Source organism: Corvus kubaryi, unplaced genomic scaffold, assembly GCF_017639235.1.
Source record: "Corvus kubaryi isolate FWS band 111438036 unplaced genomic scaffold, C.kubaryi_AGA036_p1.0 37220, whole genome shotgun sequence".
Classification (NCBI taxonomy): Eukaryota; Metazoa; Chordata; class Aves; order Passeriformes; family Corvidae; genus Corvus; species Corvus kubaryi.
In genome coordinates this window covers 1,365,710-1,392,113 of record NW_024581063.1, presented here as the reverse complement: position 1 = coordinate 1,392,113, position 26,404 = coordinate 1,365,710, and the positions used below count along the sequence as shown (strand labels likewise).

The window sequence follows — 26,404 nt, the reverse complement described above, 5'->3', positions numbered from 1 at the left end:
TGCTGGGGACAAGGTGTGCCTGGCTCTCCAGAAACACAGTCCTTGCTCAAATTTAAAAGAAGTTGGTAGTCAGGGCTGGATGAAGGAGGCCCTTAGATTCATTAGTCAGGGCCAAAGCAGCCCTTTCCATGATGACAGTTAGGAAAGGCCCACCTGGGCCATGGCTGCAGCCCCTTCCTTGCTTAGGACAATCCTACTGTTTCTACCTGATTCCCTGACCCATCATCTTGGAGGCAGATAGTGCTTTCTCCTTGCTCACCTTTGTCAGCCCTAATGCTCAGCACTGGAAGGCTCCAGAGGGAGGGATTTCTCCTTCCCTTCCTCTTGCTTCCAGCATGGCAGCTATCGCTGGATGCAGTAATGGATCTCATACTGGTGTGATTGGGGAGCCACAACTGGAGGGGAAGGGCCAGCTGTGAACTCACAGTGGGGAGCAGACGGGGCCAGCCAAGTACTGTCGCCACATCACTGTTGACAGCTTATCCAGCCACTGAGAACACACTCAGAGCTCCCATCACCAAAGGAAGCCACTCTCCAGCTCCTTTACTCACTTGTAGAGCTGCAGGGTGTGGCGGTTTCCGTGGCGGAATATCTCGTACTTAGGTAAGCCACAATAGCGATCCATCTCCTCATCATCCTTGTACCACGTCACCTCTGGCTGTGGATACCCTGGGGAGGACACGGAGGGTATATCAGAGAGTGAAACATTCCACACAGGAGCACAGCCAGCATGGTATCAGCAGCAAAACAATCTGGTACACCAGGATAGATGCTATTCTGGGCTCACCACATTCCTAAATTGCACAACAGAAACAGTGGAAACTTAATGGGCTTATCTCAGACTTTTATCACTCCTAGGAATAGCGCTATTTTTGAGAAAAAAATCCCAGCACTTCATTCCTGAACAGAGAGGAGTGGATCACACGCTCGTCTCCTGTAACACTGGCTGGGAGAAGGTGAGCATGCCGTCACTTTTATGTGAAGAGAGATGTTTTGATGAGGCCAAGGCTATGGTTGGAGAACGGGCACTCACCCCTCCACGGAGCTCTCAGCATTTCACACAGTGTCACAGCCTGTAAGCTGATCTGAAACTTTCCATTGAACAGAAACAACCTTGATTGCATCACAGTCAGCTCAGTGTCCTACAAATGTCACTTGACAACAGATGTCACCTGCCTTTTCAGTAGAATGACATCATGATGTGTGTGACTGGCTGGCTGGGAAGCTGGGCATGCAGCCATGTACCCCACCACTGGCAGAGGTGTTGGATCAGCATGTAGGTCCCCCATGGACCAGCGCTAGCCACAGCCTACACTGCCCACTGACAGCAGCTCTAGCTCGGATTAAGAGCAGTTTTCATGCAGCCAGCAGGGGTTCCTGCACTTCACTCAGGGCTCACTGCCCAGCCAAGCTGACCCCCAGGGCATGGGATGAAAGTTTCAATGATCACATCATGCCCTGGCTGTAGTCGATATGCTCAGCAGCTGTTTGAAGCCCCAGTGCAGACACCTGAAGCTTATCTGCTGCAAATGTCCCTGCAGGCTTTCTGTGTGGCCGAAGGAAGCAGTCTGGCATGCTCCTCAACTCTACCTGACCCCAAGGATCACCCACAGCACCCCAGAATGTAGCAAGGGTCAGCTCCCATGGAAATCCCAGACATGGGGCTGATGAGGGCTTTCCAGGAATATCCAAAGTGTCCCAACCCAATGACTCTGGAGTAATGAGAAGGCAGGGAAAAGGTGCACTCTGGACCCCAGCTACCAAACCACAGGTTTGAAGGCTAACCAGGACCTCAAATGTCCTCCTTGCACCAGCCAAAGGTGTTGTCAGCCCATAGCAATGCCTGAGCCCAGCTTACTCCTGCTCTCATGAAGGTCCTAGAGCCGGACTGAGAGTCCAGAAGCAGACTCATCAGCATGAATTCACCCAGGTTTTGGCCAATCCAACATGCCTTTGCCCAGAAAAGCAGCATATGCCAAATCTCCTGTACTGCTTTGGCTCCCCTGCTCACCCCTTGCTTGTGGTGGCTCCTCAGTGTCCTCTGGCTCCTCAAGGGATTTAGTCCACTGAGACCAGACAGACCTGGGAAGGTAAGTCTCAGAAGCTTTTCTTTCCTGTTCTCCTCTATGAGCAGCATCCATCCCCACAGCAGACACCTCACAGACTGGATTTTACTCTATTCTTCCTCCCCCTCTAAGGTCTCTTGCTCTACACTGCCCCAGCATCCCCCCTCTCCACCCTCGCTCTCCGTACACCTCCCACATGCTTTGCTGCTTCAATCCCCTCCCACTGCTGCCATCAGCAGCTTTGGCTTTCTGTTGGGTAGTGTCTCGTTTCTCCTCTTCTGTAGGAAGCCAAGCCATGACTTTCTCCCAACACCCTTCCTGCAAGGCTTTCTGTCCTCCCCCTCTGCCCCACTCTTGCCACGGCCTGTTCCTTGCTGTTGTTCTGACCTCCCAAACAGGTTCCTAGAGACATGCAAAGCCCTCAGGTAGTTGTGGCTGAACAAAATGAGCCCTAAACTGGGAACTGGAGAACGCCCTGAGAGCATCCCAGTGACGGGATCATCAGGGATTGATGCTGCTGCTTATATTTTTCATAAAATATTAACTATCGCCTGTACTTGGAAGCAGGACCCTGGGCTGAATGAGCCTGTGGTGAATTCTTTCTGCTCCAGGGATGACGAACACAACAATTTCCATACACAGCTCACACTGTGCCCAGAGCAATCCAACCCTTCCCAAGGGCTGTTCTGCAAGCAAGACCTTCAGGAGGCCCCCATGGTCCATCCTGCAGGGAGCTGGCAGGTGGATTTTCCTGACACCCTAAGAAACAGCAATCACAGCCCTTCATTCAGGGAACTGTCAGCGGACAGTTTCTGAGAAACCCTGCGATGTCCCCCCGTGGCCTCCACAGCTGATTTCCATTCCCAGCTGACATCTGCCGGAAAGAGCTGCAATTTCCATAGCTGTGCAGTGCCTTCCTGCTATGCTTAAACTCCCTTTGACCTGTAGCACTTCTGTCCTTGAGGCTGCCTGCTCCCTCTGAGCAGCTACCGCCACGCAAGCCCAATGCCAGGACCAGCTCCCACTGCATGCTCCAGCCTGCAGCCAAAGGGAGCTGCAGGCAAGTGCTGGCTGGAAGTCTGCAGGCAGGTGGATGCTGAAAGGCTTCCCACCTCCCACACAGGGACAGTGGCCCCAGCTGCCTGTCCAAACACCATCCACCCCTCCCCAGGGACTGTAATTAGAGCCAAGCAGGGGATGGAAAGACGCCTGTGCAGGGACAAGTCTCCCCGGCATGGGGAGGGGAGCTGGTGCTGATGCTGCTGACATCCATCTTTGGGCTGCTGAGGGGGTGAAAGAGGGGTCAGGCATCACTCCCAGCACATCCCCTGCAGGCACAGCATCCGCAGCTTGTCCAGTGGGATGAAGTGGAACCGAGGGCATTGCCATGCTGCAGGCACCGGCTGGCCACCCATAGCAGGAGACACCCTGAGCAGCCACACGTCCTTCCAAACCTTCCACTGCTGCAGCCCCCCCGTACAGCTGGTGCCAAGAGGGATTTGCTGGCAGCTGGGCCCCTGCAGCCCCCAGCCAGAGCGCCGCAGCTGCAGACAGAGTGGTGCCGGGCGCTCCTGGGAGGAGGGAAGGCATCCACTCCTTATCTTCGGGCCCAGCAAAAGCTTTTTGGGAAGTGTGTCTTCCAGCAGCATTTCTCCAGTGTGATGGCCAGCCACCACAGGATCCTGAAGACTTTTCAGAGCAAGGATTTTTTTTTTTCATGGAGATTGCCAGGTTTAGATCAAACATTTTTTCTGAAAAGTGTTAAAATCTGAGAAGTCTTCAAAGCTTGGTGACTGCATCTAAAATAGTTCTCAATATACCTATCCAAAATCACCCAGAGAAACTATATCAAGTCACTTTCTTCTTTTTTTATTTTTTTGGGGGCAGGGAAGGAGAGGGAGTTAGTCTTCTGAAACTTGGGAAGGTGGTAAGAATTTAGAACATTAAACAATCTCCACAGTTTCTGCTCTACACAAGCTACATGGAGTAGGGGCTTCAAGAGTCTTGGGAATACAATTCATGGCAAGATCTTACCCTTCCTGGCTTCATGGATTTAAACCCCTCCAGCACACAAGGACAAGGAAGCTTCTAGCAATACTGACAGGAGGGACAGATACTAAGAGCAGCAGCTCCCCATGCCACTGTGAGCAGCGCTCATCCACCATCCTTCCTTTGTCCTTGGCCCCAAAGCCAAACCTCCTCATCTCCCAGCAGCCTACTCTCTGCTCTTGTAGTCACTACCCCATCCCCAAACCCCTCTCACAGCCCTTGCATGTCTCCAGACATTCTTCATCCAAGCACCTCAGTCTCATCCTTCAAACACTTCGCTCAGAGGGTCACCACCAATGCAGCAAGTTAAACTCCTTTAACCTTATTAAAAACTGCATCCACTAAGCATGTGACTGTCTACTCACCCTACCCCAACTCCTTCCCCTTTGCACACTGTACTCTGCAATAAAACCATGGAGGCAGGGATGGGATCAAGCTCTTGAGCTGATGATTTGGGAAGCCAGATCAGAGGGGTTGAACGTGGCTAAGGAGGGCTGAAACAGCACTGAAGAGGCAGCTGTACAACAGTGGGCTGGTGCTGACATACAGTGGTCTTGGCTAGATGCAGCCATCACCTGTCCTGGCTGGACTCATTCCCTAACAAGCAGCCAGAGACCTAGGCCCCTTCATCCAACTCCCCCCATTTCATCAGCTGACATCTCTCCTTCCCAGCCAATGCTATACAGAAGTGACTAAAAAGCTGGAAAATCCTTGTGGCAGCACCTCCACAAAGGGCAACTCTGAAGAGAGAAGCCCAATATCCACTCACTGGGAATGAGCTGTGATGACCCTTGAGATCCTGAAGTCCAGACAGGCCCACGAAGGAAAGCACTTGGTGCAGAGATGTGGGATGAAGCTGCACAGTAAATGGAGATGTTCTTGTTCCCTTTTTCACATCTCTTAGAGAACAAAGGATGAAACTAATTTTGTCTGAAAAAAGAAAACATCTAATAACTGATGCAGGATTTGACCCAAAAAAGTCAAATCAGACATAGAAGGGACACCAGTAGCAGGCTGAACTAGGCATCAGGAGGAAAGGAAGGTTTGTGCCTCCACACACAGGAATCTGCCTCTGCCTGACCTGCTTTTTCCCTGCCTGCACCACTCAGCACATTCTGGAGATTGGTTCTTCAAACGCTTGCATCTTTCTGTGTTCCTAGGACAGGCCCAGCAAGCCCTAGTCCAAGTATTCCCAGATGTGGGACTAGCCTGTAACTCTCATTACTGGACAAGAAGTAGCCAAAAAAAAAAAGTAAGATGCTATTGTAGGTCATGTATCCATATTTGTGGCTTGACCGTCACAACAGGAGCAGGTGACTGTCTGCCCTTTGCCTCCACCCAAGTGTCCCTGGACTCCAGCCACAGTGCTGGGACTGAACTGGTTCCACTCTGGTCACTGGCCAGGGATGTCACTGCCGTTTCCTTGCCCCCAGCAATGCCTCCCAGTTGAACACAAACATCATGGCAGGGTGAGATAACTGAACTACCACCCAGACTCTGCAGTCAGAGTATGCTTTCCACCTCCTGCTCCTCTCTCCCAAAGAGATCCTGAGCTCCTAAAGCAGTCCATAGGACCACATGTGGGAGATGCCCATCTGGCAAAGGCAGACCAAGGCTGATTTTAAAAACAATTCCATGGAAGTTTCTAAGTGCATAGAGACGTCCCCCAACCTAGTTACCAAGCACAAAAATACTGTGACACATGCTGAAAGAGACTCATTGACAATTTCCTTCACTTGAGCAGAAAATGAGGCCAGTATCAGGTCAAGTTTTCTGCCTGGTGCAGCACACCAGCAAGAGACGGAATTTGTTAGAAGGAACCATCAACCTTCTGCAACTGGTGAAGACTTAAGCCAGTGAAAGAAGCCAGGACTATTGCTCTGGATTTCCCAAAATACCTAAACATTTTCTCACCTCTGACACTTGCAGAATGGTGCGCTCCATGGTACTGCACAACATGTCAAGCTTTTGCTTTCAAAAAACTTAAACTGGGAAGAGCCCTTCTAATGACTCCCCAAATAGAGTGGTTTGGAGGCACCTCCCAGCAGCCCCCTTTGGCCCTAGAAGCAGCAAGAAGGGGTGTGCTGAAGTTAAGCCTCAATAAAATCAATACATCAATTGTACCCCTGCAAGTTCAGGTGGTCAGCCTTCAGAACAAGGGAATCCAGAAGAGAAAATCCAAGAATTCATAGCTGGCAGCTCTCGGAAGGACTGAGGCTGTGCTTCGTTTCCAGCCTGTTTCTAATAGCAAACCAAAGATTTCCTTAGGAAAGCTTTGGCCCTTGTGCCTAAGAGGCTCACTGGATATACTCTCCTCCTTCCAAAACTTACAAACTTGTTTCATGTCTCTCACTGAGTAACCTGTTGGAAGTAATTAATACTAGTGAGGTCAGGAAGGATCATGGAGTTGTTAACAAGTACATTGAGAGAAGAGATTTTAGTCTCCATATATAAAGAACAAAATCTCATCAGCAAAGGAGCTACTTGCCTCTATACCAATGTGCTGCCATGCCACATCACCACAATGCCTTAGCACCAGCCCTCTCTTTTGGCCTCTTCCTCCTCCTCTTCTTCTTGACCTAACACCGTCCTTCCCAAGGGGAGATTTTAGCTCATTGGGCAGTGACCAGCTTTTATTTCAGATGTTGACAGACACAGAAGTTTATCACTGATACAAATGTAGCTGTGCTCTAACCATCTACAGCCAGCAAAGACAGAGTTGGTTCCACCATGACAGCCTCTTCAAGACTGCACATTCCTGAGTTATGGAGTCCAGGATTAGAGAAGCAGAGATTAGGACAATAAAACGTAGCTGGTCCAAGCAGCAACCAGCATATCCCACTTTCAGGTCTTTCATTTGCCTTGTTTGAGATGTTAGCTTATGCCTTTATGTCTTTACACTCCCAGGTGTTTCCCCCCTCCCTTAAATTAAAGCTAAAATCATCATGCAATTGTTGAACCTCTACTTGGCATTCTGACAACAGTGGGCTTGTTGTCCTTGTTATCACTTGCTGGACAGTTTAACTGGCATAAGTCCAGCAGGTGAGGCAGGACCACGTTATTCACTGAAGACACTGTTACCTGTCACTATGCACGTGAATCTAGCATCAGAGTCCTCGGACACAGCACGGGATTTGATAGTGGTTTCAAATAGTGGCTGTGTTTCCTCCGTCAGCTGAGAAATGATTGCGCAGAAGGTGCTCCTGGAAGATTCAAGAAGCATTTCTTAGAGATAAAAGCACCAGAAAAACCAAAGGGTCCACCTCGTGTCTCATCTCAGCAGCCTGTGTTGTTGTTGTCCATGCCCTCTTCCCTCCCATCATCCCTACACTTGCTCACAAGTCCAGTCCAGTGAGAGGGCATTTGACTGATTTCTCCCTCCCAAGATGAATGTCAATTTAAAGTGTCATTCAGGAGCCATTCCCTTTGTCTTAGCCCCTATGGCTATCAGGGCAATGAATGTTGACCCACTGGATTAATGAAGACCCATTTTAGCTCTGGATTATACCAAAACATCTCTTTGGCCAGCCAGCAAACTTAGAGCCCCATCTAACAAAGTCAATTCCCAGTTCTGAACCATAAATGTTTCAAGAGTTCTTCTGTTCACTGGGATTTTTCTTTATTTGTGAAGAATTTGTGTCATTTCAGGTCAAGTGGGAATCGAACATGTCTCCTGAATGCAGCAGCCCTCTTAGAATGAAGAAAAGCTGCCAGCCATGGGACAGCTCACTGAGGAAGACCTGAGTCTGGCTAGCAGCTTTCTGAGCTCAGGAGCTAGCTGGGAATTCCCTGTTTAGCTCCTCACTGATGAAGGTAAGCACTCACACTCCCTACTCCAGGAGTTCAGGCTCTGACCTCAAAGTTCATGCTGGGACACCCAAAAAGCCAGCACTGTCCTAACAGTGCAATCTATAATGCTCAAAAGTGGACCATGGATTCTCCAGGTATTTCAGCACTGTCCAATGAGTGCAATAAATCACCATGTTCATCCAGCACTGCCAACCCTGCTGCAGCATCACTGAGAAAGGTCCCAGAAAATCTGGGCTTTCTTAAATAAAGGGAAAAAATTTAATCCCAAATTGGCTTTTCCTTCAGATAATGCTGAGGCTCTTGGAAGGGAAGAGCTTCTTATTTCATTTTTCCCTCTGCAATTAAAACACTACACATTTACAATAGGAGAGGGGACCCCAAGGTCTCAAGTGCAAGGACATTGGGAGAAACAGCAAATATTGCAAGAGAACTGGTAGCTGGCAGCTCATTTATATAATTTTCAGCAGTGAAAGACATTCCTTAAACAAGTGATCAGCTTCCAGAAACATGCAAGGGATGGAACAAATGCCCAAACCACTCCTGACAAAGCTCCACCACGAGCAGAAGGGCTCAGAGTATATGGTGGGGGTTCCATGAGGAGGACCCCAGCCTCACAAGCAGCCCCAGCTTGCAGGCAGGATGCTGGTGCTGCTGCCACTAATGCTCTACCTGCTAAGGAAGCAAACTGGTTCAGGGCAAACCAAAAAACCCCACATTTAGCATGACCCAGCAAGGGTAGGTGCACTGACAGGGACTAAGCATGCATGGCTGAAGGTGTCAGGAGAGCTCCAGCCACAGTGACTGCCTGTTCCATCCACCCTGAAAACTTACCTGGAGGCGGCAGTGTCATTATTTTCCCTCTGGCTTCTTGCTAGAATGGGTTTGTAAGAGATGCAGGGAGATGAATCCCTGAGTAACAACCCCCTGGGATGCAGCAGGAACCTCACCCAGCTCCCAGGCACCCTGTGCTGGATGAGGGTCAGGACAGGGGAAGCTCAGGATGTTGCAAACCCGATTCATCTACTGGATGAGGGTTAAAAACATGGTCTGTATCCAAACACATGTGTGGGATGGGGTAAAAAAACCAGATTCCACAGCTCAGACTCTTTTCTGTGGAAATCAATGGTTACTAGGACACTGGCCCTGGCAAGCAACTCTTCACTCAACTGTGGGGCCAGGAAAGGGCTGTGGGAGTCAAAAGCTGTTTCAAATCAGAGCAACCTTTCCAAACTCCAATCCCAGGAAAAAAATGCCCATTTCCATGGAGCAAGGCAGACAATCCAGTACAAGGCGGTTACTGGTAGGGTTTTGATGCTCCCTTCAATACAGATCCCCCACCTCATACCAGTAAATGCCTTTCAGATCCACATAAAGGAATTTCCCAAGCATCAACCAACATTTCATATCCCAGCAGGAGGGAAACCGGATCAGGATCCTATAATCAAGTGATGCACACACACATAGTGACACTCGGGACCCAGTTTAATCCCAGCACCACGCCACCAGCACCAGCAGGCAGCACCAGGAATAAGTCTGGTCCACTCAGTGCAAATCCCACAACCAGGTGAAATACATATACCAAAGGCTACTGAATGGCTTTGGACAGCAGCTGTGGTCAGAAGCTGGGGGTTCCACAGGCTTGGCAGATGAATCAGAGACTTGCCTAATGACACTTGGCAGGAAGCCTGGAAGGTCTACTGAGTCTTTCAAAGAAACTAGTGTGTTGGTCACAGCAGGATTTGAAGGCTCTGGCACTGTGGGGCTCTCAGCTGACTCACTCCAGCTGCAAGGAGGCTTGTCCAATTCAAATTGCTTTCTAAACCAGTAATTCAGAGTATTCAAGGAACTGGACATAAAGCACTACCCACTTTTTCTCTGGGCCTTCCTGGAGCTGCATCTTTGGGGCAGAAAAAGCCCTGGAGCCTAGAAGAGACCCCCAGCAATTCAGTAGCCTTTCCAATTAAAGAGGGATTTCCATACAAAAGCCTGCTGGAAAAGGAGATTTGAGAAGTATATTCTTCTTGTCATGATTTTCTTTTTCTGACTTTTTGGTTAGAAATCCCAGAGCTATAGAGGTGTTCCGGAGAGGCCTTTCCCTCCACAGTCATTCTTCCACCTGCCACTCCAGCAAACCAGAAATGCCAACTGATTTCCAAATGTGTTCTTTTGCCAAAGGCAAAGTACAGCTGTACAAGTCATTTTGGGGCAGAGTCCAAGTGAAAGAGGATCCTCACAACCATGGTAGGGGGGAAGAAAATTTTTTCTCTGGATGTCTCAGGGCAGTCACATCCAATTTTTAATGTCTCTGTATGGAAGTCTCGCTTTAATATAAAGAAGTAGCTGAACACCCATCCTTTGGCCAAGAAAGAGGAATATTTCTTGCACCTTAATACAGGAATTATGATGAACATTCACTTTTCTTTCTGCAGTTCAAGCAAGTATTACAGATCAAATCATGCAAAATGAGGCTGTTAGATCACTTCAGGGCTCTCGACTGATTAATTAATTAGTACCAAAGCATTACAGGTTAATTGTGTGCAGACAGATTCAGGAAAGTGTTTGGTCAGAGCAGTTTAATGCAATGTAGTTTTACCTTCCTAAACTGGAGGGAGAGAATCTGCTGCTTGATAAGCTAAGCAAAAAACAGCATAAAAACCATTAGAGAGAAAAGCATGGAAAGGAGCTGAAATAAACAAACCGTTACAGAGACATATTAATGATGAGCCGTTTTGCAGAGGTCAGAGTTCCTATTAAAAGAAGGTACAGCTGCCTTAGGCTGCCTGCCAGGACGAGCAAGCCACACCGTGAATTGAAATCGAAGGCTGTAAAACTGAAATGGTCGTTAACCGCACAGAATCAGTGTCAGGACATTTATACAAGTAGGTTTCCAAGAAGCAGCACCTTGAGCCTTCCATGCACCATCCGCAGCATTGTGCTCAAAGCAGGCAACTCCACCACGGGAGACGTCTGGTTAAACGCAGGCGGGAGTATGGACGAGACCATCCCAATTCTCTGCTGGCAAGCAGGTGGCCTGAGCTGGGTGCCCTCTGTGTTTCCAAGGACAGCCCCTGGGAGAAGCTGAAAACTCTCTGATCACTACACATTGCCTTCCAACCAAATCACTAAGGTCTGGCAAAACATCAAAATAAAATAACAGAAGTAGACTTTACAAGAATCTACAGGTTTTGCTTTCTTTTCAGGAACATGTAGTAGCATTAACCAATTCAGGGAATGAAATCAAACACACAAGTCCTGCACAAGACATCTGGATGAGCTACTTACCAGTGGTCACCAGCTCTCCCAAAGGAGTGTCTTCAGGGACTCATGCCCTAGCCAAAGGGCCACACTGCTGGACTGTGGCAGCAGCCCCTTGCAGGCTGTAGGAAACAACCTCTGTGCATTGACCTGCAGTCAGGAACAGTTCCTCAAGCCTTGAGCTCACCCACGTGGCAATCAAAAGTCTACAACTAACAGGGACAAGCTAGTCAGCAGCATGTAAGCTCAGTGGTTTAAGTGCACTGAGGTGCATGTTATGCCTATGCAACAACCTCACCATATAGCCTTGGAAGTGACTGCAGCGTAGGCACCCCCTCTGGGATGCACCAAGCCAGACTACCACATCCAGAGATGCTGACAGATCAAACCTTCTCAGCCTCTGTTCTGAAGACCAGTGAACCACCAAACTTCAGTGCTCTAGAATGGTGCTACAGAAGACAGCAGAAAGAACCACATGTAAGTCCACCTGAAGGTGCACCTCTTCAGGTCTCCTACCCCAAACATGTGAGTCCCAGTGATGTGGAAGCCAGCAAGACTCCGACTCTTGCTCTAAAAATGACCACAGAGAGATTCTGAAAACTGCTCCTGCCAACTGTACATTCCACCTGTGGAGGCAGAACCTCCACGTGAATAATAACGAAAAAAGTAGTTCAGCTTGAAGTCCTGACACTTTCCACAAAAAATTTCCATCAAGAAGAAAAACCTGAAGGGCTCACTGACTCTTCTCCTTCAGGAAAGCAAAGACAGCAGAAGTTTAGGACTGTTGCTCAGGAGCAGCTTTAACCCAACGAACATGGGTGGCACCTGGCCTTTTGGCAGCAGCTTCACCCTCTTCACCCCCCGCCACACGATCCTGGTCCGTTCCCAGCGCCAACTGCTGGTCATGCAGCCAAAGGATATGCAGGCTGGGTGGGATCCAGATGGGAAAATCAAATGCTCACAGTAAAAGGCTGAGGATCACTCACTCACCTGATCCATCTTTCATATGCTGTGCTGGTCCATGGGAGAAGCCAGACAGAGAAGCTGTGTCCTTTGAGCTGTGTCCTCCTGCAACATCCCTGTGAGCTCCATGCCCTTTCTGGCACAGCTTTGCATTATCTGCCTTACTGACCAGCACCTCACCTTGTCCTCAACACTGTCAGACACCCTCAGAGCTTCCAGAGCTCAAACTGCACCTCGTGCTGCTCTCACCCTGTCCTGGCCTCCTGGGGATCCAGGTTCCTCCTCCCCACACTCCTCCCAAGCACAACCACCCCAAGTGGCAGCTGTATCCCTGGGGTGGTTCTATCCCTTGGGCTGATCCCAGGGGCAGCTGTATCCCTGTGCTCTGGGCTTAGCCCAGGCAGCTCTCTGTCTGGAAGCACAACTCACAGGTTTAACTTGTCTCAAAACATTTTTCTTATCACTGCAAGGGAAAAGCATCTTTTTACCCTCCAGGAATACTAAAGACCTTCTTGAGGGAAGTTCCCAAAATCCTTGCTGGCTAGAATGCTAGTGTAGGCAGTAGTGTGGTTTTAATCATGATTTCTTGCATAAGACAAATAGGGATGTGTCTTGGCTTGGATGTAAAGAAAATAGCAAGAGGCAGAACAAAGGTTGCCTGTGCCATGAACCCCTTGTGCTCATGGATGTGATCAAACAGTAAGCACTGACAACGCTTTTTTTTTAATCCCCAGTATTAAGACAACACGGGCTTTATTCACTGCACATCCTGAGACAGTGCTGAACACTGAACTGAGGGTCTCTTGAGGAGCCTTGATATTATCAGAAGAAAAAGACCATCATGTATTAACTGAAGTTTAACCTCAATATGCTAAATTTGCTTTTCAGACTAGAGATTTAAGCCCCAGAGAGCACGATCAAATTGTGGAGGCTACAGCCAGCACAACCCCGCCTGCAGGCAGCTGGCGCTTCACTTCAATTACATTCCAGCATATCCATGTAGAGCTGCGACAGCACAGCTACATCAGAACCCAATCTACCCTGCTGGAAACAGGGGACTCCTGAGCAGGGCACCAGATGCTCCAGCGTGCCTGGTCTGACTCTCCTGGGACCGGGCTGTCTGTGCCCCAGGCTCCTCAGGGACTTACTAGCACACACAGCACAAGGCTCTGCTAATGAAATGCAGCATCAGCAATGGATGTGTCTCCCTCGAGCAAGCTCAGGGCCATTACAGTTACTGGATAAAGGCAAATGCTTGTGTTATCCTGAGGAACACGTCTAAAGTAGTGAATCAAGGGCTCAAGTAGAACTTTTCCTTCTATTGGAAAAGTGGACTTCAAAAAGGTCTGCCCCAGGCATGTCCAGCACCCATGGGATGAAGCCTCCTTCCCATTCATGAAGAGAAGCTCAGCATTTTATAAGCTATTTCTGAAAATACAGAACTGTTCTTAAGTGCTGGACCATAGCATTATACGTTTCTACCACATCCCCTCTACCAGTCTCAGTTCTTCATTAAATTTCATTTTATCATGTGCTTTCAAACTCCTTTGGCTGTTTATCATCCTCTTAAAGGTTTTAGCCCTTCAACTACTCATAATTTTCTTTGGAAGTGAAGACAGCCTTCCCCGTTTTTCATGCACTTGCTGAATTTCAGTCTTGCAAGGGCAGGATGCAGAACTGTCAACACCACTCACTTTTTTTAACCACTCAAGTTGATGGTCTGGGCTGGTACATCACCCCACTGGCACTGAAAAGTTAACTGCTTGAAAAACATAGATTTTCAGTCTGGCACCTTTTCCAATCCTCTCCTGCAATCACTCCATGAAATTACTCTCTTTTGGTATTTCTTTACCCTGAGATAAAGAAATCTTTCTCATTCCAGTTCATTCCTCACATGGAAGTGAACAAGAGCTCAGGAGACCCTAAAATAGGCTTAACAGTGGCTCCATCCTCATATAGACAAGCACCTGGACTCGAGCTGCTTGAGCTGCAGCAGTGATCAATATTCCTCAGTACTCTTCCACAGCATGAAAACTGACCTACACAAGCTGTCCAGTGAAGGATAAAAACAGCAAAATATGTCTATGACAGCAAACCTGACAATTCCAAGTTATGTTTTGAGGGAATCAGCACTGCCCGGAGAGCCGGGCAGCCTGTCCATCCCAGGAGCTGGACAGAGGGACTGGCAATTCCCTACAGACACTCCTCCTCACTGGCTCTCTGATCCGCCACATTATTGGGCATGTTTTGGACATGCAGACTTCCAAGTATAAGGTTTCCTATAAACTTGTCTGCCTCCAAGGTTAATACTGCTTGAGACAAATACAAGCCACTCCGAAACCCGCCTCAGCTGTCAGCAGTGAACCCTTTTCAACATTTAAAAGCCAATACTGAGGCTTTCATGTATGCACGGTTGTGCTCACGGCTGCTTTCCTGCCATGTGTCCCGCTCCTTATCAAGCACTCCCTGCACACACAGAACGAGTGTGCTGGTGTTCATACACCATGGCAGGAGCTATCAGCAGGCCCGTGATAAAGCAGCTCCGAGTGTTATGTTGCTGTACAAGACACATTATTATTTCACTGACTGGAAAACAGATGTATTGAGTCTTTGCTTGTCAAGGTCACAGACCGAATCGGTGTCAGAGATGCAGAAATATTGCAATTTTTTCTGCAGGTAATTTACTGTTTGCTGAGAAAAACATGGACTTGGGTATAACAATTCAGGGCTAGATTTCATTAACAGAGAAGGTGGAAAACAATCAATTAAGTTACACATTCCTGTATCAGCCTCTGTAATGCTCTGAAGATGGCTCAGATTTGTGTATTTTAACTTGGAATTATTGCTGCCTCTATGGCCCGAGTTAAACTTAGAAAGACATCAAGGAGTGAGAAATGGCAAAAAAAAGCAAAGTAAATATTGGACAATGAGATGCCCAAGAAAGGTGACACCCTCCTGGCAGCTCACTACACATAGAAAACCAAAAAAAAAGAAAATAAAATTGCCTGTAACAGCCCTTCCATCTTCCTCTTCTTGGGACCAGGCAATGCTGTGAAGTGTGAGACTGAGTCAGTGAGAGATAACAACTTCATTCACTCAAGACCTTCTTCCCCTCATCGGAAGAGAGCAAGGGTAGAGCAGGCTTTAATTCCATCTCCTGGAAACTGCCTCTGCTGTGGCATGAGAGGTGCCTTGTTTGGAGATGACCACACTCTCCCCTCCACGCAATGGTATCTCTGGCCTGGGAAACATCTCTTTTTATGAGGTTTCCAGAGACAAGCACAGTTCTCACATGTGATATACTCTGTACTTTAACAGTGGCCCTGAAGGGCATTGGCTCATCAGCCTACACACTCAGCTCTGCTTGGCCTTCTAGGGGAAATGGACATATGGACAGGAGGCTATGGAAAGGGAACTGAAAAATCTCCCTTTGGAATTGTTGGGGATTGTTATTCAGAGTGCACAACTGCCAAGAAGCCCCACTCAAACCAGACACCACACTATGCAGGTAGTTATAGCAATGGGAAACAGACACCTCTGTCCTACAGGTCACAGGGTGTGGAGATGAGTCATTGACGCCTTTAACTTTGCCTTTCCAGTGGGTACTGGCTGTCCCTCCTTCCAGAGTTTGGGACACTTCCATCCCACAAATCAAACTGACTGAGTGCTCTCAGGTGCCTTAGCTGGAATCTGACCAGGGGGTTACACCACTCCTCGCCAAAAGCAAAGTCCCATTGATGCCTTAGGTTTTAACTTTTATATTTTTCAAATACTGTACTGCCTAGTGTGTAACTCTGAAGTTTCTTGTGGCCTGTTAGCTACTGTTCTCTTACGCCAGGCAGACATAACAAGACACTCTAGGTTTACTCTCCAAGCACACCTAGATTGTCCCAGGCTCCAAAATATGTAAACTAAGGCCTCTGAAGAGGAGGGTAAACTTGGGGTAGTTACATCATTAACTGGGGTTGTAATTGAAGAATTGATCCTGATATGCAAATGGACCAAACTTATAAAAGTGTGAAGAACTCGTGACCTGGGGTCCATCTTGGGAGTTGCCTCTTGACTCCGCGGGGTGTACCTTGAAGGCCCTTCAAATAAATACCTACCTTTGTTCCCTTACCCTTGTCTAGTCTCTGTTTTTAGGTGGCCATCTCAGGCATCACTGTCAGACATTACAGATGCCCAGCTGCTAAACAGGGAACTCGTCTGAACTAAACCTGCTTTTCAGGAACCAGGTGCTCCTGAGTTTCCAGCACACTTGATTATAGCAACAGATCTTTCTCCTTCATTTGATATTATGTGCAAAGCAAGAGGGACAACATCGGGAATGGCTTCCAGCCAGAAGAGACAAGTGGCAAGGCCCTCTCCTGAGCTCAACTGCCACCCCGAGCAGTCATCCAAGAAAAGATCAGAGGCAATGTCACTACACTCTATAAATATCTGCATATGATGCAGCCGTGACAGTAGAAAGATATTTGAGCAAGGAAGCAATGCTCTAACAAGACTTAGGAGCAGACACCTGCATGAGGTAAGAGGTGCTGATCACTTCCAGCAGAGAGGTTTGCCTAGCACTCAGATGAAGATTTTATACAAAATTGCATCTCTCTGCACAATACACTCTCCAGACTCACTAGTTCTTACAAAAAGGACACCTAAAAAGATGTCTTGAGAGCTGTGGCCCATGAATGCAGCTAAGGCAGACCCTGGACAGGACTGAGAGCTCCTCCTCTCACTTTGTGAACTAATTATAGGCAAGTGCTTTGAGACATAAGAGGTTTGTTTAAAAAAAAAAACACAACAAAACAGCTACTCCAAAATAAAAAAAAAATCCAGTCAGCAGCCAGAGCAGAAGGCAAGTCACTGTGGCCAAAAGCTGTTCCTCACACTGTCCAGTATCAGGTAGGCTAAAAGACCAGCAAAGGAAAGACACTGAGCTGTTTGCTCATAGGGAAAATCCTTCCAAAAGACTAGTTCCTGAGGGCACAAAAAGTAAATACCCTGAATGCTCTGTTTAATAAAAGGATGATGTTCTCTCTATGGCCATTTTCAACATCTCTATTCTTTTGGCCCCCTTAGCACCACCTCTGGAAAATTCTACAAGTTAAAACCCAAAAACATCATGTTCTGGTTACCCAATTCATATCCTTCAATTTACATGACAACCCTTTCCTTTGACAGGATTAGGGAGACCAAGTAAGACCATCCAAACTGCCCTTAACATAGAATCACAGAATGGTTTGGGTTGGAAGGGACCTTAAAGCTCATCTCATTCCATCCCTCTGCCACGGGCAGAGACACCTTCCACTAGCCCAGGTTGCTCCAAACCCCATCCAACCTGGCCTGGAACTCTTCCAGGCATGGGGCAACCACAGCTTCTCTGGACAACCTGTGCCAGGGCCTCACCACCCTCACAGGGAAGAATTTCATCCTAATAGCCCAACTAACCCTGCCCTCTGGCAGTTTGAAGCCGCTCCCTCTTGTCCTGTCACTCCAGGCCCTTGTAAAGAGTCTCTCTCCATCCTTCTTTTAGGCTGCCTTCAGGTACTGGAAGGCCACAATTAGGTTACCCAAAAGCTTCTCCAGGATGAACAGTTCCAGCCTTTCCTAACAGCAGAGGTGCTCCATCCCTCTGACAACCTTGGTGCCTCCTCTGGACTTGTTCCAACAGCTCCATTGCTGTGCTGGAACCCCAGAGCAGAATGTGTTCATAAGTCACCCCAGAAGCAGGGATTTCCAACCTCAGTTTCTTTTCTTGAAGATTTTTCCATGTCTTCATGTATCTCTACCATGTTACTACACTTTCTATTGCTTTAAGAAGTGGTGAAGAGAACAGGCAAATATTTTGGTTAAACATATTCTATATAGACATATAAAGACAGAAAGAGAGAAACCTGAGAAAACCACCACATTTTCTTCGGATTGGAATATCCATTTTTGTTTTCTAACCACCAGAGCAGCCTCCCACAGCAATCCTGTTCTGCATCACTTGTCCCATTGCCTTTGTTAGCTTCAAACCCAGCAAATCCAAATCCATTCTGTGTTAAAGAGAGCTGCTCAGTGTTATCTGCTGTTCTGCATGTTGCTCATCGTGCTTTTCAAGTTCTCCTAGGCAAGCTCTCCAGATGTTCCTGGATTTAATTACACTCATAATTGTTTTCTGAAAGTCTCCTTGCTATTCCACTCACTTGCCTTCCAGAATTGTTATGATACATTATTTAATTACAACATAAAAAGCCCCACTTCATTCAAGCCCTTGCCCTGCATCTTAGACAACAGTTTCCAAAAATCCTGGCTCAAGCCTTCAGCACTTGTAGGGCTCTGCAGGGAACCAGACTTTCATATGCCTCCTCCCTAACTCATTAGGGAACCTGGAAGTTGCCATGAATTCAAGGAAAGGTCAATTTTGCCATTTAGCAATTATTTAGTCACTGCTTCTTACAACAGAAGGGGCAGACAGCAGAGTTACGAGGCAAAATGAAATTGCCCTTCCCCAGGCTTTGACGATCATGTATATAAGCGGTTGGAAAAATGACTGGAGAATTTGTGGAAACTGAATGTGCTGCTGATTTAAGTGGGGCAGCACAGAGTCCCTTTGCCAGCACTGGGCTCCCACGGATGGAAATTGGGGTGCAGCCATGGCAGCATTAGACTGACAAGTTCGAGAGGTTCAGGGCTCAGAGCTCTGCAGCCATGGGCCGGATTTACCGCGCCTGAGCCACAGCCTCAAGTGGTGGTGCAGCCAAAAGACACCAGGTGCACTGCCTGCATGGGCTCTACATTGCTCCATGCCTTCCTCAGCAGACCTAACTTTGGGAATCCGGCTGGGAACACTGAAGGTATTCCTTGCAGGATGGACGAACCCTCCTTTACTGTTAAACTGATTAAAGCTGCAATTTGAGCATAGTCAAGGGAAAGAAAAGTTAAGCTGTAGGCAACCCAAACATCTCAACATCTTTATTAAAGCCTCTCTCAGCTTGTAATCCGCAGAATGGAGTCACTGGGCTCAGTTAAGAGATTTCCTGTCCATGGTATGATCTGAGGCTGCGGGCTGTGGAAGCTGTATGGGCATTTGATGGTGCTGAAGACGTCATGGTGTGCAGCCAGTCTGCAATTAGCTCACACCCCAGCATGACATGATACCAGCACAAAGAAACTGAATTTAGGCAACTTCACTTTGGCATTACCCCAGTTTTAACACCTGACTTCCAAGCAGCACTTTTTTATCTCTTTTGGTCCTGCGTTTATTTTTATGAATGTCTGACTCCCTGAGGCATCAATGCTTGACACGCTGGAAATGGATTATTTATAAACCATCAGCAGGGAAGAGGCACACTCATTTGGAGAGCTCATAGACTGAAGAACATTCCCAGTGAATTCAAAGAAATTTCGAGGCTTTTTTGAATGCCTCACACAATCACTGATACCTTGGGTGCTGCTGGCATGTCACCCTGTAATTTTGTGTTTCCTAACCTCAGTCAGGCTCAGCTGACAGCATGTTTATCATACCTTTTCCCTGCGAACAAAGCCTTATTCCTACCCCAGACCCTCTGCTGGAGGCCATTCCTGACCCAGGAATGCTGATCTCATTGCTGCTCAGCCCCTATCTACATTGTAGAAATGCCTTCTTGGCAATAAGATAAGGCACCCGAGCACAGAACCCAGCGGGCCCCCTCGCTCTGTCTGGTGAACAGCTTTACTACAATGAAGGCAGGAAGGTCAGTGCTGTTCCCTGAGTTTAACTGGAGACACTCGTGTTTGTCAGGATTTCACAATTACAGCTTGGACTGAGGCGTCACTGGGGTCTGCAGCTTTCTCATGAGGGGAAGAGGAGAGGCAGCACGGATCAATCTCTGGTCTCTGGTGACCAGGGACAAGACCCGAGGGACCAGCATTAAGCTGTACAAGGGGGGTTAAGATAGATTATTGGATATTAAGAAAGGGTTCTTCACTCAGAAGGTGGTGGGTCACCAGAACAGGCTCCACAGGGCAGTAGTCCTGGCCCCAAGGCTGCCAGAGCTCCAGGAGTGTTTGGACAACCAGCTCAGGCACAGCGTGGGATTGTTGGGGTGTCCTGTGCAGGGCCAGGAGCTGGTCTCGATGATCCTTGTGGAGAGGATATTCCATGATTCTATTCTATGATGCCACCACTTCACACACCCGCCCAGCCAAACACAATGTGAGATGCTGACAGGCCCTGCCCTGCAATAGCTGTGACACCCCCAAGCTCTCTTTGGGGAGGCGAGGGACTGGTCTACAGCACACCAGCTCCTCTGGAGACCCCGAGCCATCGCTTGGTTTTCGCCCCTGGAGGAGCTCCCCGGGGATGGCCAGGCCCATTGGCTACACCACTTCCAGGCGGCCGGCCCCGCGCTCCCTCCGAGGCCGGGGTAGCCTCACGGCTTGGGGTGAGGGCCAGCCCGCCCTTCCCGCTGCACCCGCGGCCGGCCCGGCCCGGCCCGGCCCGCCTCCCCCGCCTGTCCCCCGCAAGCCCCGCGCCCGCTGTCACCGCACCCACGGCAGCGGCCAGCCCGGGGACACACCCACAGCAGCGCCTTCCCACGGGCCGGCGCTCACCTGTTCTGGGGTCGGATGCCCAGCAGGTAACTCCGCCGGTCCGGCCGCGAGGCCCAGGCCGCGCTCTCGGCCTCCTCCGCCCCGTCGATGTGGCTCGTTCCCCGCCCGTAGAGGCCCGCGAGGGCCCGGCGGGTCGAGCCCATGGCCGGAGTGCGGCTGCCCTGCCCCGCGGCCGTCGCTGCCCGCCCTGTCACTCAGCGCCGCCCTTTATAGGCGCCCCGCACATGCCGCTGTCAATCGTGACGCAGCGGCCCCTGCCCGGCCTCCCCGGGCCCGCTGCCCGGCCTCCTCCTGCTGCCGCCGTCGCTGCCGGCTCGAGTCCAGCCTTTGAGGAAGAAGTGAACTTTTTCTTATACTAACCTCCCAACCGCGGGGGATTTCTCACACCTCAAAGATGTCTCTGGTGACCACTGCCAGGACCCGACGGTGCAGCATGAAGTTGTGTCAGGTTTACGTTGGATATGAGGAAAAGGTTCTTCCCCCAGAGAATGGTCGGGCACTGCCCAGGCTCCCTAGGGAATGGTCATGGCACCAAGGCTGCCAGAGCTCCAGGTGAGTTTGGACAATGCTCTCAGGCACAGGGTTGGATTGTTGGGCTGTCCTGTGCAGAACCAGAAGTTGGACTTATTGGTCCTTGTGGGTACCTTCCAGCTCAGGATATTCCATGATTCTGTGATCTCTCAGGATCAGCTACAACATCCCCCGATTCCTTGCAGGCACAAGGCTCCCACCCTGGCTGGCTGCACCACTCAGTGTGGTCATGGCAGTCACATCCTCACATTGGGGTCTCGTGACTTGGCAGCCTGTTTTTTATCCCAGAATGCCAAAGAGAAAGTCTGTGATGGTATTTATTCAGTCTCCATTTAAAAAGACAGCAAAAAAGAGGGATGTAAAAGGTGGATACATGTCACAAACAATTACTAGCAGTGATTTAATACCACATGAAAATATAATGAGTAATAAAATTGGATTATTTTCTTGTTCTACCTTTCTCTTGCCTGTCAAGCTGTTGCATCATGAGCTGCAGACGTGTCACTGGTGGCACCACATCCCTCCAGCACTGGAATGATGGATGGAGCAGATTCATCTGAGTGGATTAGCTGCCTGCCCATGGCTGCACAGCAGCGATTGTGGCAGGAGCAGGGAAATGATGGCAAATTGCTCCTTTCCAGGAAATACAACATGATTTGAGCTGGTCCTCCCTGGGCAGGAGAGGCAGCAGATGTGGCAGCAAGCAGCAGGGCAGGTGATGGATCAGTTGGTGCAGGACACTCCTGATTCCTTTTCCCCAGCAAATACTGTGATTTGGAAGGTGACTTTGGATAGGGATTGGCACCAGGGTATGCACGGACACACAGAGTGTGTGCATCACCTATACAGGTGACACAACAGTGGCAGATGATCACATTATCAGGCGTGTCAGGTGCAGGATTTGTGATACCAGAGAGGATACTTGATCTTGGCAAATGCAAAGGAGATGGACCTCATAAGACATTTGGATGTGGTCCTAGGAAATACGGAGAATGGTGGTCCCAGAGGGCTGACTGAAGACTTCACCTTCACCAGGCAGTGAAATAGGAGATGAGATTGCATAAAACAAATGTAACATGATCCACGGGGGAAACCACAATACTCATTTTCAATAGGCAGCAGTGTGCTCTGTGTGAGCTAATGTCACTTAGAAATAATTCATCTCAAACAGAATACAGCAGACCCCCAAAATACCCAAATGCAGAACTCAGAGAAGGGCAGCAAGGATGAGCCAAGGTCCAGACTGGCTGCTGCATGAAGGGTACCTATGAGGACTGGGACTCTTCAGCCTGGAAGAAACTACTGAGGTGCCCATGACTGAGGTATACACAGCTGAGAAGGACAAGGAGAACAAGTCAAATTAGCAGGTAAAATAAGTGAAAGGGAGATGCTTCCTCCCTCCCCTTAGCTTTAGGCTACTCCCACACATGGCTGTGGCTGTTCACCATCAACAGGGATTAATAAAATCCACAGGACAAATCTGTGGAAAGAAAATCTCCTGAGGTTTATGCAGGATGAAGATAGTACCTTCAGTTCAAGAAATGTTTGAGCTGCATAAGAATAATCAGTGTGTGCGTGCCCTGATCTCACACCCTTTGCTCTGCTCTGGCTGCTGCCCAAATGTGGGAGGCAGGATGCTGGGCTGGGAGGACCCAAGCTGGCATTCTCCTGCTCCCGTCCCTTTCTCGGGAAGGAGAAAGAGGACTTTCAGGTCCCACACCTTCAGGAAACCTGAATTCAAGTCCCAGCCTATGAATTACACATTATTTTACCATGAGCCCAGTCTCCTGGAATATTGATCTGATGGAACAGAGCCCAGACTATCTAAGAAGCGTGTCCAGAACAGGTAGGTTTCTGCTTTGAGCCTGGAACTGTGTCTGTTCAGATTCCCCAATACAGGAAAGACACTAATATGGTGGATCAAGTCCAGTGAAGGCCATTAGAAAGATTGAAGGAGCTCAAACACCTGACATAGGAGAAGAGGATGAGAGAAACTGGGTTTTAGGCTTCAGGGAAAGACCTTGTTTTCTTCACTACCTCACAGGAGGGCACAGACTCAGAGGTGCAGACTGATGGAATGAGAGGAAAAAATGCAAATGGCAAGGAGGAAAGTTCTGATTAGATACTAGGAAAATTACTTGCCCTGTGAAGCGAATCAAGCAGTACCACAGGGACCCAAGAGGTGGGCAATCTCCCCTCTGTGAGACAGTTGGCTGTGGATGGGACATGGTGCTGAGCAGCTGATTGATGTCCTGCTCAGAGTGGGGGGCTGGACCAGAGACCCCCAGAGCTCCCTTCCCACCCTGCTCATACCATGATTTGGTGCTTCACCCCGTCAGTGGAGAGAAGCCTGGATAGTGAGCACAGGTTTAGCTCCAATGTGATGAGAAAGAGCCTGCTATGGTGTTTGATCGTCCCTCCCAGATGCACAAGGGTTATGTTATATTCTTTTTCTGCCCTTGCAAGCTCTGAATGGTTGTTGTGCCCATCACTTGCTGAGACAGCTTCCTCTCACAGCATCTGCTCTCCCGTCATTCTGCTCAGAGAGTGACAGTGCCCTCTGCTCCCAGCTCTGGGGGAAACGTGTTCAGCTGCTGGAGCCTGAGCAAGCTGGGCACGAGGCTTCAGTCCTCATTAGCAAAGCTTTCTTCCTCTGCCTGCAAATCCAGCACTGACTCACAGAGTCGCAGATGTTTTCTCACTCCTCTCACACAATTTATCCTTCCCTTTCCCATTCTGCACCCTTAAGTTCCTCCCTTTCTAAAATGACAGGCTTCTTCATGCGCTCTGACAACAAGCTCTCACCTCTGGTTCTCCCCCAAATATTCACAGATGGTGCCAGGGAAGGGCTCTGACAGAGGACGAGCACAATGGACTTTTTGAGGAGGTCTTTGGCGGAGGATTCTCTGTCCAAACCTGGAGAAACTGTCTACAGGGAACGCAGCAACCTCCAGCTATTTGAAGAGATTCTGCATCAACCAGAAGTGTTATCTTTAGCCATAGGAAAGTTCTGGGCTTTATTTAATGATAATTTTTATTAGCTACCTGTGCTGCATAGATAATAATTGTGCAGCATACGCGTGACATGGAGCTGCTGGCACATACTCATTTACAATCATTCATAGATTTTCAACCTGCAAGGGTGTATTTCCAAATGCCTGGCTGGACCCTCGAGAAAATAGGAAAAAGGACAGTCTGTGTGATTTCAGACAGCTGGGGAGATGAGCACAAAGAAAGGTCCCATGCTAAGCATCACCTTTCTTGTATCCATGGAAGGAGAGGATCAGTCCTTTTTTGGAGCAGGGGTTGCTCTGGGTCACATTGGATGGACAAGGTGTAGCAGGTTTTCCTGCCTTTGCAGTGTTAGATTCTGTCCCATTCTGCACAAAGGAAAGGATGTGGAGGGAGAAAATCCTTCCTTGATCCACCAGGTGTGTTTGGTTTGGCTTTTTCCTACCACCTTCTTCCCCAGTGGTTAGAAAAGAAAAGCAGCAGGTAGAGGTGCAGCCCTCAGCCTTGCTTAGTCCCTCCAACCCTATGGCACAGCTCAGCCCTGCCCTGGGTTCCATAGAGCGTGGATCCATGAGCACTCGGCCACAACTGCTTCTCTCTGCCATCCTGATGCCCCTATTTGTGCCCTTCCATGCTGCCACCTGGGAGAGACATCCCTGATGGCCTTGCTTTTCCTTGGTCGGCCCATAGCCACTGCTACAGCATAGAGAAATTTCAGCAGCAGAGTGAGAGTCTCACAGCCTCCTCTCTAACTGGTCCATCATCCCCCTCATGCTGAAGTCTTGGTCCCCGTCACTCCTGGCACCATGGGAACCTGCTTCCTAGGACTATGAACATGGGGAGAAGCCAGCCAGATGCGAATTTCTCTGCCCTGGGAATGGGAACCTTGTCACCCCACATCCTGAGCCCAGACCGGCTTAATTCCTATGGGCTTTGTGTCACGCTGCCTTCCCAGTCACGTCAAAGTTCTTTGGGAGTGACACTCAGTCACTCCCTGGCCACCCTCTCTCCTCTACATTCACCATTTCCAGGTAATTTCCTTGTAGTCCTGCTGCCTCTGGAAGGGTGATGAGTTTTGGGTTAATGAGTCTGACCTTGTAAGTGCAAGCTACAGCACAGCACTGTGGACTCCTCGTCAGTCTGTCCTTCCTTTCTCAGAAGGGCTTGTGCAACCTCCGGAGGGCTGGCCTGGCACAACTTCCCCTGGGGCCCTCGTGATGCCCGGCCCAGCTGGCGGGGACTTCTTGGAGGAAGCGGGTTCTATGTGCCCACCTGTGGGAGTGCTGGCTCCACCATGAACTTTTTGGGCTGTGGTCCCCAGGAGAGAGGTGAGCGTGGCCGTGGAGCCTGGGGGGTGAGAGCGGTGGGCACAGGGGATGTGGGCAGGGGGCAAGAGTGGCTATGGGGATGAGAGCAAGGGTGGTCATGGGGACAGGGGCAAGGATGCCCATGGGGATGAGGCAAGAACACCTGTGGGAACAGGGTGAGGACACCAGTGGGGATATGGGTGAAGACGGCTGTGGGGATGGGGTGGAGGACATTGGTGGGGAGGGAGGTGAGGACACCAGTGGGGATATGGGCAAGTACACCCATAAGCAGGTGTGTGGGGAGGAGGAGAGGACACTCACGGTAAGTGCCTGAGGCCACCAGAATGGGGACATGGACACCTGTGGCAAAGGGGCAAGGACTGTTGTGGGGATTGGTTGAGGTCACCAGTGGGATTGGGGGTGAAAACACCCGTGGGGAGGGGGTGAGGACACTTGTGGGATATGGACAAGTCGAGCTGTAACGGGGGGGGGGGCGGTCAGGGCGCACTGTAGGGAGGAGGAAAGGACACCCGTGTGAATGAGGGTGAGGTCAGCAGTGGCGGTGGGCGTGAGGACACCCCTGGGGAGAGGGAAAGGTCACTCGTGGGAAGGGAGGTGCGGGCGGCCGTGGCACCCAGGCTAGGGACACGTCCTGCAGCGTCCCCGTCGGAGCGGGCCAGACATGCGGAGCCGGTCCGTGCGGGGCCGGGCCATGCGGAACCGGTCCAGTCCGTGCCGGTCCGTTCGGGGCCGGGCCGTGCGGAGCCGGTCCAGTCCGTGCCGTGCCGGTCCGTTCGGGGCCGGGCCGTGCGGAGCCGGGCCGTGCAGGGCCGCCGC

At 49.6% G+C, this 26,404-nt stretch overlaps 2 protein-coding genes across 5 annotated transcripts in view; one reads left to right on the top strand and one right to left on the bottom strand.

Annotated features, from left to right (window-relative positions):
• ALPK3 (alpha kinase 3) overlaps positions 1-20,954 on the bottom strand; it is a 33,329-nt gene extending 12,375 nt beyond the window's left edge. The window contains exons 1-4 of one of the 3 annotated variants that reach the window (XM_042022807.1): positions 20,718-20,954; positions 10,519-10,557; positions 7,197-7,318; positions 552-669 (exon numbers count right to left, since the gene is read on the bottom strand). In XM_042022807.1, coding sequence (XP_041878741.1) covers positions 552-669; positions 7,197-7,318; positions 10,519-10,557; positions 20,718-20,860 — 422 coding nt within the window. In that variant the 5' untranslated portion in view covers positions 20,861-20,954. Of the gene's footprint in view, positions 1-551; positions 670-7,196; positions 7,319-10,518; positions 10,558-10,826; positions 17,431-20,717 lie in introns of those variants that run through there. The other 2 variants (XM_042022808.1, XM_042022809.1) reach the window with 2 other exon arrangements.
• Positions 20,955-25,486: 4,532 nt separating this feature from the next.
• Positions 25,487-26,404, top strand: part of LOC121662027 (mucosa-associated lymphoid tissue lymphoma translocation protein 1 homolog) — a 26,828-nt gene continuing 25,910 nt past the window's right edge. The window contains exon 1 of one of the 2 annotated variants that reach the window (XM_042022806.1): positions 25,487-25,588. The gene's annotated coding sequence lies outside the window, so the exon portion shown is untranslated. The remainder of the gene's footprint in view (positions 25,589-26,404) is intronic. The other variant, XM_042022805.1, reaches the window with a different exon arrangement.